Below are 10,881 nucleotides of genomic sequence, written 5' to 3'. Positions count from 1 at the left end.
ATAGTGTTCCAGTCAGTCATGAGTGTGTCTCTGCACAGCTGTAATTAAAATGTGTTCAGAGGGCCTCAGTGTCTGAATGGTTCCAGTTCAGCTCCATAACAGCAGCGTCCCTGGTTTGATTCCTGTGTTTCAGCTCATATCTGCCTCTCTCACTGAGGGGGACGTACACACACACACACACACACACACACACACACACACACACACACACACACACACACACACACACACACACACACACACACTAACCACTAACTCTATTTGAACCAATAGAAAGCTGGTGCTCAGAGGAAGAGGGCGGGCTTTACTTGGTGTCAGTGACAGAAATGAAAAGAAGCTCAAATGAGTGAGAAGGACGATGAAGGAAACATCTGTGCTGTGTCTGCTCTGTAAGTAGAATCTCTGTGTTTGTTTGAATTCTTGTACTTTGACTGTCTGCTCTCCTGATAACTGATGATGGAGGAGAAGACATGAAAAACAAATCAGGCTGAATTCAAGTTCAAAACACCACGAGGACCAACTGCAGGTCTGAACTGACTCTTTATCTTTGCTCAGGAGTCACGGAAACACAGCAGGCAGTGAAAAGATCAAATCATTCACTCATATCAACACAGCTGCACAGTGTGACAGTAATACTTATAATTAGTGCACATTTTTCTCTATATCTCCACAGTGCAGTCAGTGCACCTATAGTAGCAATACTGATGGTTTAAAGAACTCTTTAAATCTTTAAATAAGAAGCAGAGACTGTTTAAAATCTGTTTCTTGCCACAGAAAACTTGCAGTTGATCAGTAACATGTCACATGTCAAACACTGACAGCTGGACTCCATATTTTCCTCAAAAACAGATGAAAAATGAATGAATATGGATGAATGATGCTCTTTCTTCTTCTTTTTTCAATCGTTAATACTTTTTTTTTTTTTAAAGGCAGCACGGTAGCATGGTGGTTAGCACTGTTGCCGCACAGCAATAAGGTTCTTAGTTCAATTCCACAATCAGGCCGGGGTCTTTCTGTGTGGAGTTTGTGTTCTCTCAGGCTTCCTCCCACCGACCAAAAACATGCAGCTTGTGGGGATAGGTTAATTAATCCGATTGATCAATTCATAGGTTGATGGTTGTCTGTCTCTGTGTTAGACGTGCAACCTATCCAGGGTGTACCCTGCCTCTTGCCCTATGACAGCTGGGATAGGCTCCAGCGCCCCCCGTGACCCTGAAAAGGACGAATGGATGGATAGTTTTTTTTGTTTTTTTTTTACTCTTTTGTCAAACTTTACTGAAATTTTTTTCTGGAATCAAATAGAAAACGAGCAGATATATCAGAGAGAGATGAGTTTGTGTGTTTGTCAGCTGTTTGTGTGGAGTTGTTCTTTATGTTCACCTCAAACCAACCTGAGTGTCATTTCTCTTTAGTTCTGATCTCACTGCTGAGCTGCACAACAAACCAAGGTCAGTAACCTTCTTCTGTCACAGTTTAAACCTGATAAGTGCTCACTGATATGACCTGATTGGGTTCATGTTTCACTATGTAAAGTCTAACAAATAATCAATCTTTATTTTAACCCTCACAGCTCGTCTGACTGTGAGTCCCAGCAGCTCTCAGTTCTTCAAAGGAGACTTTGTGTCTCTGAGCTGTGAGGAGGACGACAGCTCTGCTGGATGGACTCTGAGGAGGAACACAAGCAAACCAAACATCACTCAGTGTGGAGATGGGTGGGGAAGATTAAATGGTTCTTCCTGTAACATCAGTTACATGTACCCACTGGACAGTGGAGTTTACTGGTGTGAGTCCAGAGAGGGTCCCATCAGTAACATGGTTAACCTGACAGTCACTGGTAAGCTGAGTGTGTGGAGTTAGTGTTGATGAAGCTGTGTGTAAATGGATGAAATGCTGTAGTTTGTCTCTGTGTTGAGGTGGATCAGTGATCCTGCAGAGTCCTGTCCTCCCTGTGATGGAGGGAGATGACGTCACTCTGCTCTGTAAAACAAAGACCCCTCCCTCCAACCTCCCAGCTGCTTTCTATAAAGATGGCTCCCTCATCAGGAAGCAGCCTACAGGTCACATGACCATCCAGCATGTTTCCAGGTCTGATGAAGGCCTCTACAAGTGTGACATCAGCGGTCATGGAGAGTCTCCATCCAGCTGGATCACTGTCACAGGTGACACACTCACCTGTCTGTGTTTCTGCAGCTTTCAACATTCACAATGTGACGACAACTTAGTGACTGTGTTTGCTTTATTTTAGACAAACACACCACCACACCTCCACCTCCATCCACACCTCCACCTACATCCACACCTGCTACTGGTTCCCTTCTCATACCTGTGTTGTCATCTGTTGGATCAGTCTGTGTTGTGGTTCTACTGGTGTTACTGGTTCTGCTGGTGGGACGATGTGTTCACAGGAAACCTGAAGGTGAGACACAGACTTCTGGATTTTATAAATTCATTCATTTTAAATTGTGTTTGGTTTTGATGGACATGTTAACATTTACACACATTTGAAGGTTGAACATTTCAGCTTCACTTAAAGCTGTTTTACATGTTTGTAAAACTTCCGCATAAACTTTGATGTCAAGCCTTTTATTTCAGTAATAATCTACATGTCCTGTTAAAACTTTGTTTCTGATTTGAAAAAGAAAAATATAACTGACTCATGTTGAGGTTCACAATAGTTTAAACTCCTGTTATTTTTTCTTTGATAACAGAGTCTATAACATGAGCGAGCCCAGTGTCTGCTCCATCAGTGAAAGATGGCTGTAGGCACTGTGACGCTGCTTGGTAATATAATATAATATAATATAATATAATATAATATAATATAATATAATATAATATAATATAATATTTGAGGACATTTCCTCTGACTATCTTCACCTAATTTATCTTGGGTGGTTAGAATTAGATTTTTGTTTATGAGCGCTATTTCTTACTGTTATCATGTGATGGATGGTTTAAATTCACAGTTATAAAATATAAAATGAAAAATATATATTAAAAATGTTTAATTAAGCATTTTACTAATCTGGTGCCAGAATTTACCACTGAAAGAGTTTAAATTAATACTTCTGTTTACACACATATTGATAAACTGTCTCCAGTGTTCATTTAGATTTCAAAGATCAAAACCAAATGTAACCATGAATGTTTAACTCTGTACTTACTGAGTGTTGTTCACTGTGAGCTGGACTGTGTGTTTGTGGTCTGTGGTTAACTGAAGCTAACAGCTCTGCAGTCGTCCAGCATCCTGTTTCTGAACAAACAGTAAACTCTGCACACAGACCACAACTCTAAAGATAAAACTAATACCTTTTTTTAAAATTCCACTTCTTAAACATTATCATTTTCTTTATGATCAGCTGTTATTCCTGCTCTGATGTCCTCTGTGTGTGTTTGCTGTGCAGACAGTGATCCAGCTACAGTCCACTCAGCAGCGAGAACTGAAGACGTCACTTGTGGAAAAATCATCATCAAAGACAAGAAAAAGAAATCAAATCTGAGAGGTGAAGCTGCTCTTCTTCTGTCTCTGCCATGGTTCACTCAGGCTTTGCTTTAAGCTACATGCTAATAATAACATGCTAAGTTATTAGCATTCTCCTTCAATCTTATGAACACATTTGCCTTCAACATACAATTACTGACCAAGTGTTTGCGTCAAGCACTTTGTTGATTTATTGAACACATAAGTAGCTCCTAGATAATGAAACTCAAGCACCACCATCAAGACAAACTTTTAATTTAGAATAAATGTATCTTTAAAAGTTCGCATTTAAGTCTTTTCAAAATTACTGTCAACATTAATGACCACAAGTGGATGAACCCTATTGGGTTTTGGTGATGACATGACCTTTTTTCCAGCACTGCCATTAGGTCAAATCTTTTATCCATGTTTTTTTTATTTTATGTGTCCATCCATGTCCTTTAGAATGAATCCTGTTATCTTGTGACCCAGGACCCTTTGTTGTATCACCACGACATCACTTTCACTCACCCCTCCTCTTTTCTTATCCAGGCTTGAGATCGGCAATGGCAGAGCTCTTCTGTTTGTTTGTTTTTTTATGTGTGTGTTTGTGGTGAAATTCATCCATTTGTGAAACAGAAAATTGTGAAAACATCAGTAAAATAGTCAGAATATGTAACAGTTCTTGTCCAACAATTAAGTTTTTTTTTGTACACACCCTCTGTTGTGCAGAAAGTGTGTGAATGCTCCTTGCAGGCGTATTTCTTCCATTGTGCTAGTCTTAGAATCATTTCTTTTGGGACAAACCTGCACCTTCCATATTTCCTGCCCATGGTTTTTAGCATTGGAGAAGTTGGGCTGTTTGTATTTGTCTGTTCGTCCCTCAGAATAGCTGCAACAGTGGTTGATGCTCTCAGATGGCGCCCCTTTTCTCTCAATATGAGGTTTCACCAGAGTATTACCAAGCTGCTCCAGGAAAATCGTCCTCGACTCTGTTTGTGCATCGTGCTGAACAGCAGGACATTTTTCCTTTTCTTGAGCCAATAGGAGACTAGAGTTGCTTTTTCAGTGAAGGCAAACGCTGAAGATGTTACCTTCCTGCTCTTGACAGCAAGAAGTTCAGAAGGAAGCTCAGGCTTGTTCTTTCTCACTATCCCTAACATGGTAAACTTCCTTTTGAGCAATTCCTCATCCAAGGCATGATACAAAAAAAAATTGCATGTGAAATTATGCACACGCAGTCCTTCAGCCAAATCAACCATCACTCTTTTGGCCAGGTCTTTCCAACTGTCCCCATATACACACCTCCCCTCTAAATTTGTCATCCGAAGGACAGTATTTTTAATCGATGGTGTCATAAAGATCTCAAATGATGACTTGAGGTCCTCAACATGGCTGACTGCATACCTGGTGGGGACTGGAACCATTTTGATAATATTAGAAGCACTAAGTCTCCACTGTTGTTTAAAGTTGGGAAAGGGACCATATTATCTTTCCATTTTTGGAAGGCATTGTGTATGCTGATGATTGAGAGACAACAGGAGGGCCAACACTCTCATTCTCATTAGATTAGAATTCACAATCCTCCGTCTCTGACACATTCTCGTCTATGTGACTTTCACCGTCAAAGAGTTGTGCCAAAACCTGATTGACAGTGAAGCTTTTCCCAGATGACACTTTTTGAGACAGCACACATATTACAGAGTACACAATACACCAAGAGTAGTAATTTAGATAGAGGGATGTCATGGAAGCTTTTATAAGTTTGCTACCCCCTAATTTTGTACGAGCTGTCAACGTCCTTGCAGGAAATTCCCTCCCACCACATGCGAAATATCAGTTCTAATTCAGCAGGGTCAAAATGACCCTGAGCATGATAGGAGGGTTTCTCACTATGATTTGTCCAATTTATTTTATATTGATTAGGGTAGACCACGGTGGGTTGTCACATTGTTACAGATAAACTAGAGGGCACTTGAATCAGTTTCTCACTAGCAAGCTAAAGACATAGAGCTAGATTAAGTAGCAGCTCTTATGTAGCTACATTATAATATTTATCAAGAGGTCAGTTGGGGGTGTTTATGTCACTGGTCCTGAGTTTGGTTGTTACACGTGTCAGAACCGAGCACCTGAGGGTGAGAAATGTTTTTGCAGCTAGGGATATAAAGACGGCAATATTTTTCATTTCTTTGTTAGCAGAATAGTTTGTGTTGGTCCAAGGAAGTATGGTTTCAGTGTGTGTCTGCAAAACCTGATCTCACAAACAGTGTACCCATGGCAACCCACTGGAGGAGCTCATTACCTTACAGGGTTGCTGGATAAAGACTAGCAACCTTTAAATTGAGATCACAGAAACTTTCCCCACCTGGAGGATTGAGTGTGTATCAAGACTTTAAATGGAGAACAGTTCAGACTCAGTTTGATATTGATGTAGTTCAGTTTGTTCTCACATGAGACTTCCTCACTATTACTCAGGTTAGCAAATCTCACACAAAATGACTGTTGAATGTCATTTAAAATGTGTTGGGAACCTCTGTCCTTTTTTAATAACATCAATGATTCATCACTACAAAATACAGTCATGGTTGTGGAATCTGTTCTCAGTTGTTTTCATGACTTTAATAAAGGCAACATTATTAAAGTCTGTAAATTCCTTCATTTCAGTGCACATAAAAAAATAATTCACAATAATTATCGCTGCTTCAAATTCATGGTTTAAAAAAAATGGTGTATTAGATGGTCAAAGGAGGTTGCAAAGAATTAGTATTAGATGGTGTTTATTTCTAAACTTGTCTCTAACTTAAAAGAAAAAATTATGAAAAATATTTTTTACTGAAACATAATTAATAGTTATTGGACGACTAACCCTGTCATGTAGTCAAAAACATAGTGTGCATTCATGTGGTGATGAAGGATTTGTCTGGTGCAATTTCAGAACAATAAACCAGCTCAATGTCCAAATGTGGCTCATCTCCCCACACAAGTTATCAGCAGGATTATTGAGATTTATTTGTTGATATGAGACAGACTAAACAAAGCAAATGTCTTCTAGTATAAAATATCATTCTGACTCTTCTGAAGTTCTGCATGTGAAACCACAGCAGCTCCTTCCTGTTGTTCACTTCTGCTCAGGCTAATAAAAGTGTGATCATGCGTGCTTTGTGGTCTGTGGGGAAGTTTGTCAGTTCTAATTTAAAAGAGATGGCAGCTTTGTGGTCATCCACTTGTCTTTGTCTGGTTCCTCACCCAGGAACAATTTGCCATGGGAGACCCTACCAACAAAGTCTCCTGACAACACAGAAACCCCACAGAACATACAAACCCCCGTGTCTCTCTGGTTGGCTCACGCTGGCTACAGGTTTTGTTGTTGTTCATTTTTGTTTTCTTTGTCTTTCCTCCTCCTCTCTGCCTGGGTGGAGCTCGTTACGGGCTCTCGCTCTTGGCCCACGCACCTGTGTGATTGTGTCCAACTGCTGTTGATCTGGCTGATTTCCCCAGCTGCTATTTAAGGCAGTGGAACATAGCAGCTCACTGCTGGAATGTTGAACCTCCTGAATATCCCTCTTCTGGACCAAATTACGGGACATGCCCAGATGTAGCAGCGTGGGTGGAGTTTTGGAGCGAGTGCGGCTGAAGAGGAGTGCGTGTGTGCGGAGGAGCTGTGGCAGTGACTGTGTGGAAGAGGAAGCGTGTGTGTGTGTGGATTCCCCCCTTCTCTCCCTGGACAGTGAGTTGGACCCCCCTCCCAACTCACTATATATATATATATATATATATATATATATATTTATGGACAGAATTTCTAGGCATAGACAAGTGGCATAGCTATCTCTGCTCTTTGCAGATGATGTGGTTCTGTTGGCTTCATCAGGTGATGGCCTCCAGCTCGCACTGGAATGGTTCGCAGAAGAGTGTGAAGTTGGTGGGAATAGATATCAGCACCTCCAAATCTGAGGCCATGGTCCTCAGCTGGAAAATGATGAAGTGCTCACTCCAGGTCAGAGTTCCTGCCCCGAGTGGAGGGATTTATGTATCTCTGGGTCTAGTTCGCGGCCGAGGGGAACAGGGAGTGGGATCGACAGATGGATAGGTGCTGTGGCTGCAGTGATGCGGATGCTGTACCGGTCCTTGGTGAAAAGAGAGACTCATCTCAAATACTTGGTCCAGTTTTACTCCTCATTCAAAAAGCATGTACACCTGGGTAGTTCACAGGGAAGGATCTCTATAAATAGCAATGGCGGCAAGGGCAGCACCTAGCAGACCACTTTTGAAGTCACTAGAAATCCAAGCATTTACACACACTTCAAGCTTGTCAGAAGTTGCTAAAGTTATATCCTAACATTGAGAAAGGCAACACTGGGCTGCTAAAGTAGAGCAATGCAGCCCAAAGCAACTGGTGTAAAGCACTCCTTACAAACACTTTTCCCAGTGATGATGGAAGAGTTCAGAAAGTAGAGCTCAGGGTCACCAAGCAAGGCTGAGACAAAAGGTTCCTGAGGTCTGTGTCTTGGATCATTCTGCTGATAAAAAGTAATACTAAAACCCTCTTTTCAACTAGTTTTGTGTAATTATCTGCTGCAGTCTTTCATGTTTATGCCTTGAAAAGCAAAGAGCAGTAGAACCGTATGTGTTGTAGACATTCTAGTAGCTTGATGTTCTCTGCTATTTACCAGCAGAAGGCTTAGCTTTGCTATCTGCTTAACAGTATGCCCAGGTGCATTAGGGGTTTTATGACCCCACCAATAATGAGATCCAGCCAATATACCCCCCCCCCCCCCCCAATAAAATTATTAATTATGGTGCATAAATAATTTGATTTTCTTTAATCATTTCAATTACTGCCAGCAAAATGTTTAATCATCTATTAATGTAAACTGCTTTTCCCTGACAGTTACTTCTCCCACGCTATGAGCTGCTTTAGCAATACTGAAAAAACAGCAATATGGTACATCGATGATACTGAAGTTTCGCCTATCCCATTCTTCTTATGAAGTGGTGTTGGAATTACCAAGAAATGTATTCCTCCCCATGCACTGCTGGCTCTGTTGTGCTGGCTCTGGGTCCATTGTGTAACTGACGCCACCAACATTACCAGGACGCCTACATTAGAGCCTCTTATTGCGTGTTTTGGTTGGGTTTCCAGCAATCAGAATCAGAGAAATTGTATTAATCCCAGATGGAAATTGAGTAAAATAAAAAAGGGGGGCCACATATCGTACTCAAACCGGCCACTCTGAGCCATGCAATATATGATAGATACCCATCCAACTGAGCTAAACCTGCACCCGACTGTGGTGCAGGTCACCAAACTGGAGAGGTATAGAGGGGATAGCCTAACTAACATATGAAACCAGAAATGACCGCTTTTTATTCTACTTATTTCAACAAAGTAACTGATTCTGATTACCACCTATTTAAACGGTAACTGTAACTGTAAGACTGTAACTGTAAGACTGTAACTGTAACAGTTACTCATATTTTGTATTTCAAATACGTAACGCTGATACATGTATTTCATTACTCCCCAACACTGTTTGTTGGCTTGTTGTTTACAAAAAGATGTAGTCTATGACGGCAACGGTAGGTTGAGGATTAACAGAAACATCTGGTTAGCTGTTCTTTAGCTTATCTGCAAAAATGTAAATGTAAAATAATTGCAATGTAAGGAAAAGGATTTTTTTTTCCCTGTTTGTTGACATCTGCCACCATAAATCGTTGACGATAGCATTTAGAAATGACATTAACAATGTGCCAGATATGTGGGGAAGGGGCTTACTGATGATGCAGTTGGGTAGTGGGGGATTGGCAGCGTGCTGTGTGTATGTAGGGAGTGGGTTAGTATGTGCAATCCAATCATTTAAGATCTAGTCATTTTAGAGAGTGGCAAGTTTTCTTGACTTGAGCCCCATGTCAGGAACCAAACACAGATGACAGGGACAGAGAAGGATTTAATGTTTCAGACATCATCGCCTGCACTAAGCCTGCACAACCTGATCCTGAGTTTATAGCAGTGCAGAGGCGAGCTAAATGTGTTATCTTTTTTTTTTTTTTTTAAGTTGCAATCAATCTTCTAAACATCCCTAATATTCTCTCAGTATATTTGCAAACAGAGTCAGAATTGCTCAACATATGTATTCGCACAGTTTTATTTAAACTTTTTTGCATCTTCAATTTTAGATTTTTTTTAATAAAGGAATGCACTTTTAAACATGGCTGTTTTAGTGCCTACTGACTAATTACTGTTAATACTGTTTTAGAACAGAGCAAATGTTCTTTAATGCAATGAACATTATTTCTTCTTTGAAGTTGTGAAAAATACACAGCAGCTACTTCCTGTTATTCAGTCTGAAGCAGGTGACACTGTGTGACACAGCACAGTGTGTTTTACACTGGCTAATAATAATATTCAGGCTGTGAGATTATTTGTGCACTTTGGTGAAGTTTGTCAGCTTGCACTAAAAGAAGACTACTCTAAAATGTGTCTTTTTTTTGTCAGATTAGTTAACAAATGAGTCAAATAAGTGTAATCATTGCAAAGGCTGTGGCCAATAAATTTTAAAGTCATCGTGAACACAAAAGGACTGTGACCAAAATAAAAGGGCTCATATCAACACACATGCAACAGTGAAATGTGCAAAGACACATATGAAGGTAAATATGTTGCAAAATATGAGAGTTTGCACAATAAAACGTGAGAATGTGTAGAAAAAATTAATTTGTAAAGTTTTTTCCATCCTGGTATTTCAGTTTTGCAGTTGCAGAAATGTTACACACAAATGTGTAGATTTGTTATTACTTATAACTACAAATCTGTGATTACAACCTCTCAAACAAGTAAAGTGCTCAAACGCCCTCTGAAGTTACAAATTCACTTTGTGTACTTTGACATTTGTAACACTTCTTCAAGAATGTGTTGCAAAACTCACACGTGTAGCTGAAGGAGGGTAGGGGGTAATGGGGATCAGAGATGGGCAGTAACGCGTAACGCGTTACTGTAATCTGATTACTTTTTTCAAGTAATGAGTAAAGTAAGGGATTACTATTGCAAAAACGGTAATTAGATTACCGTTACTTTCCCGTAGGAACGCTGCGTTACTGCGTTACTAAAACCGTGATTTTTTGCGAGAATGTCTCATGACAATGACGTTAGCAAGTGCGACGTTTGTGACAACAGCTGTGTGCAGATCAACAATGGATAATATATAGATTGTGGGAGAGAGTATGAGCGTGCAGCGTTTAAAGCGTGGAAGTACTGACCTTACTTTGAGTTTGATTCCATAAAAAGTGACAAAAACATTAGCGTCCATCGTGCGTGGGAAGAAAACTTCTTTTTACAGCGAAAAAAAACCCTAAACTTCCAAGCAAGCACCGAGTGCGCAACGACGTAATGGGAAATTCACAGAGAAACTCGCGGATTCTTC

At 40.3% G+C, this 10,881-nt stretch overlaps 1 protein-coding gene across 1 annotated transcript; it reads left to right on the top strand.

Moving 5' to 3' along the window:
- Positions 1-285: 285 nt before the first annotated feature.
- On the top strand, positions 286-3,556 carry LOC146578555 (Fc receptor-like B). Its single transcript, XM_085268768.1, has 6 exons — positions 286-389; positions 1,413-1,448; positions 1,571-1,834; positions 1,914-2,159; positions 2,246-2,416; positions 3,405-3,556. The coding sequence occupies exons 1-6, from the start codon at positions 359-361 to the stop codon at positions 3,554-3,556; spliced, it is 900 nt and encodes a 299-aa protein (XP_085124894.1). The 5' UTR covers positions 286-358.
- The last annotated feature ends 7,325 nt before the right edge of the window (positions 3,557-10,881 follow it).

The sequence above is a fragment of the Mchenga conophoros genome, linkage group LG3, assembly GCF_057382185.1.
Source record: "Mchenga conophoros isolate Kocher_MC1m ecotype Shallow Benthic linkage group LG3, M_conophoros_male_GT1.1, whole genome shotgun sequence".
Taxonomy (NCBI): domain Eukaryota; kingdom Metazoa; phylum Chordata; class Actinopteri; order Cichliformes; family Cichlidae; genus Mchenga; species Mchenga conophoros.
The sequence above is the reverse complement of the archived record's forward strand: the minus strand, read 5'-3'. Positions and strand labels throughout refer to the sequence as shown.

Bases quoted from the DNA above. Each gene is read 5' to 3' on its own strand.
- LOC146578555 (XM_085268768.1), top strand. From the start codon at position 359: ATGAAGGAAACATCTGTGCTGTGTCTGCTCT. The intron at 390-1,412 runs GTAAGTAGAATC...ATTTCTCTTTAG, and splicing joins ATCTGTGCTGTGTCTGCTCT to TTCTGATCTCACTGCTGAGC. The intron at 1,835-1,913 runs GTAAGCTGAGTG...CTCTGTGTTGAG, and splicing joins GGTTAACCTGACAGTCACTG to GTGGATCAGTGATCCTGCAG.